Source organism: Sinocyclocheilus grahami, unplaced genomic scaffold (genome assembly GCF_001515645.1).
Source record: "Sinocyclocheilus grahami isolate Dianchi unplaced genomic scaffold, SAMN03320097.WGS_v1.1 scaffold1201.1, whole genome shotgun sequence".
NCBI classification, from domain to species: Eukaryota; Metazoa; Chordata; class Actinopteri; order Cypriniformes; family Cyprinidae; genus Sinocyclocheilus; species Sinocyclocheilus grahami.
The window spans coordinates 15,012-18,004 of NW_015506380.1; the positions used below are offsets into that span (position 1 = coordinate 15,012).

Below are 2,993 nucleotides of genomic sequence, written 5' to 3' on the forward strand. Positions count from 1 at the left end.
CCCTGTAGCGCCATTTTGGAGAATATCAGCTGGATGTAAACAGCGTATGCCGAATCTGTTTCCTACATTGTTGTGATTTATTGTTGTGATTTGATCTGAACGGAAACATTGTATCTGACACAGAACAGCATACGCTGTTTACATCCAGCTGATATTCTCCAAAATGGCGCTACAGGGTGACGCGGAGGAGACAAATTGTTGAATAAAGTCGTTTTTTTTTTTCTTTTGCGCACAAAAATTATTCTCGTAGCTTCGTATAATTGTGGATGAACCACTGATGTCACATGGACTATTTTAACGATCTCCTTGCTACGTTTCTGGACGTGGGAACATTTCAGTTGTGCTGCTGTCTATGGGAGCGTCAGAGAGCTCTCAGATTTCATCAAAAATATCTTCATTTGTGTTCTGAAGATGAACGGAGGTCTTACGGGTTTGGAACGACACGAGGGCGAGTAATTAACGACAGAATTTTCATTTTGGGGTGAACTATCCCTTTAAAATGTTCTCTACCAATATTAATACTTTTATTCAGCGAGGACTCATTAAATTGATCAAAGGTGACAGTGAAGACATTTCTATTTCAAATAAATGCTATTCTCTTGAACGCCACAAAAATATGAAGCAGTACAGCTGTGTTCAATATTGATAGTATCCAAAAATGTTTCTTGAGACTGGAGTAATGATGCTGAAAATATTACGCTATTTTCACAGCAATAAATTACATTTCACTATATTGCCAAAAGTATTGGGACACCCCCTTCTAACCAACAGGTCTGACTACTTTAGTGATTTCCATGAGTGCAAATCTTAATGTTGCATCTAATTTTATAGCAACAGTTTGGACAGGAGCCTTTTCTATTCGAACAGAAAAGTCTATTCTAAGTCTTTTCCTGGCTGCATTGCAAATGACAGTGCAGTGTTATTTAGCAACAGTAAACCAGTGGTAAACTGAACCAAACCTGCATCATTAAATATTCATGTCCTTTGTTTTAGTGCCTGAGAGAAACTGTGAAAAAGGTTGAACATTAAACGTGCTACGTGGCATGATGCTGAGACCGTATCATGTTTAATTTTGGTGTGAAAAGTACATTTAAGAAATGGGAATTTCAAATGTTTCAGACCTATGACAACAACCTACGAGTGGAGTTACACACATCTCCACATGTTTACAGCCAGTTGCTTGCGTGTCGAGACGAGCCTGTGTGGAAAACCTGTTCAGCGCTGTAATAAACCACGTCGGGGTCTGAGAAACCTTTCTCTTTTTGCATTTCCAGGTGGTCCAGGGTTGGATGAGGACGTATCAGCAGCGCAGACCCCTGCTCTCGAAGGATCCCGATGCATGAAAATCAGCTTTCACTTTTGGTGATTCTGCACATAATCTGTGAACCTGGTCAATAACTCAACACTGTCTCGTCGTCCTGTATTGCAGATTCCCAAGATGGACATTTTTGAGCAATAAGCTACTGATTTTCCCACTGTTTGACGCGCTGAGTCTGAAAGAGCTTTAGGGACATGAGAAATCTACAGTGAAGCGATGGGATCATATTGTTCGCCTCAGGTCTCTTCTCATGAAGCAGTCTGAATAGCAAGACTCCAGAAGGATGTTAATACGCCTCTGTGTTACAGTTGTTTATTTATTTTAGCTGTATGTATTCTGCTGATGTGCTATTAAATCCTCACGAGATCTGTAGAGTATTTAGAGCTGAAACACCTTCTGGGGACACCAGAGACTTATATTACATATTGTAAAAAGGGGCATAATATGTCTCCTTTAAAGTTGGCGTGAAATGAAAATTCACCCCATATGTTTCCTAAATGTATGTTACCGATGTTATCGTGAAAAATGTATCCACCTTATTTTCAACTAGTAAGAGTAACAGCATGCAGTAAATTCTAAAAATGGTTTGGGCTACAAACTAGTGCGTTCTTAATTAAGACTATACATGAAAATATTATGGTAAGACACACCAGTTTGAAATATCATGCAGCAAAATGAGCTGTTTTGCACAGCTAAAAATAGCTGGAAAATAAACTGGAAGCTAGACCTTTTTTTTTTGGACATAATTTCAGCATCAAAATGTCATAACTGGATCTTCCAGTGAAAACTAGACTTCTCTCAGGTGACGTCTGTAGGCCCTCTGCAGTCATTTAGTCCCATTGAACTCATCCCTGTAAGCACACCTTCAACTGCTTTTTATCTTTTAACTTTTTTTACAGGCTTTATTAACAGCCAAAAGTAGCTGTGCATCCTGAGTACAAATGTGCACAGACATTTCAATCAAACAATCACAAACTGTCAAGTAATTGTCAGCAAATGTGTTCAACTATACAGTATTCACCATATTTTTAGCATAATATCAGCTGCAACCATTTGTAACAAATCTGTGCCGCTTGTAGTTATTTTAGCGGTGCAAAAACTGTTATGCTGCTTGAAACTGCAAACTGGCTTATCATCATATCATATTAAAGCAGTAATTCACCCAAAAATGAAAATTTGCTGAAAACGAAGCACACAGTGCCGTCAGAACGAGTCCGAACAGCTGATAAACACATCACAAGCATCCACACCAGTCCAGCAATTAATATTTTGTGCATATCCTTAAAAATAATTGTAACTAAAAGGAATTATTGTAGTCATAAACAGCACATATTTTCACAATTTAATGCACTTTTGTTTTTCTTTTAGTTATTTACCTATTGCAGCTGATGAATCGGAAGTGTTGCACATGCAAAAAAAAGGTGGATGCACAATACCAAAACAGACAATAAAAATCTGAGTGCTTTAGGTGACTGTTAAGGTATAACAAACTGGCTTTTGTCCCGTCTGCTGTGGACGTCACAGGATAGTAGCTGGTGCCAGTCGGTGTCAGGACGTGTTAGACCTGCTTGTGCTAAAATGTGACCCTGGAGCACAAAAGCAGTGTTAAGTCGCTGGGGTATACTTGTAGCAATAGCCAAAAATACATCACATGGGTCAAAATTTTCTCTTTTAC

The 2,993-nt window shown here is 38.7% G+C and overlaps 1 protein-coding gene across 2 annotated transcripts in view; it reads left to right on the top strand.

The window, feature by feature from the left end:
* Positions 1–2,474, top strand: part of LOC107567962 (uncharacterized protein C3orf18-like) — a 12,568-nt gene extending 10,094 nt beyond the window's left edge. For both annotated transcript variants that reach the window (XM_016253783.1, XM_016253784.1), the window contains exon 5: positions 1,275–2,474. In XM_016253783.1, coding sequence (XP_016109269.1) covers positions 1,275–1,343 — 69 coding nt within the window. In that variant the 3' untranslated portion in view covers positions 1,344–2,474. The remainder of the gene's footprint in view (positions 1–1,274) is intronic.
* The last annotated feature ends 519 nt before the right edge of the window (positions 2,475–2,993 follow it).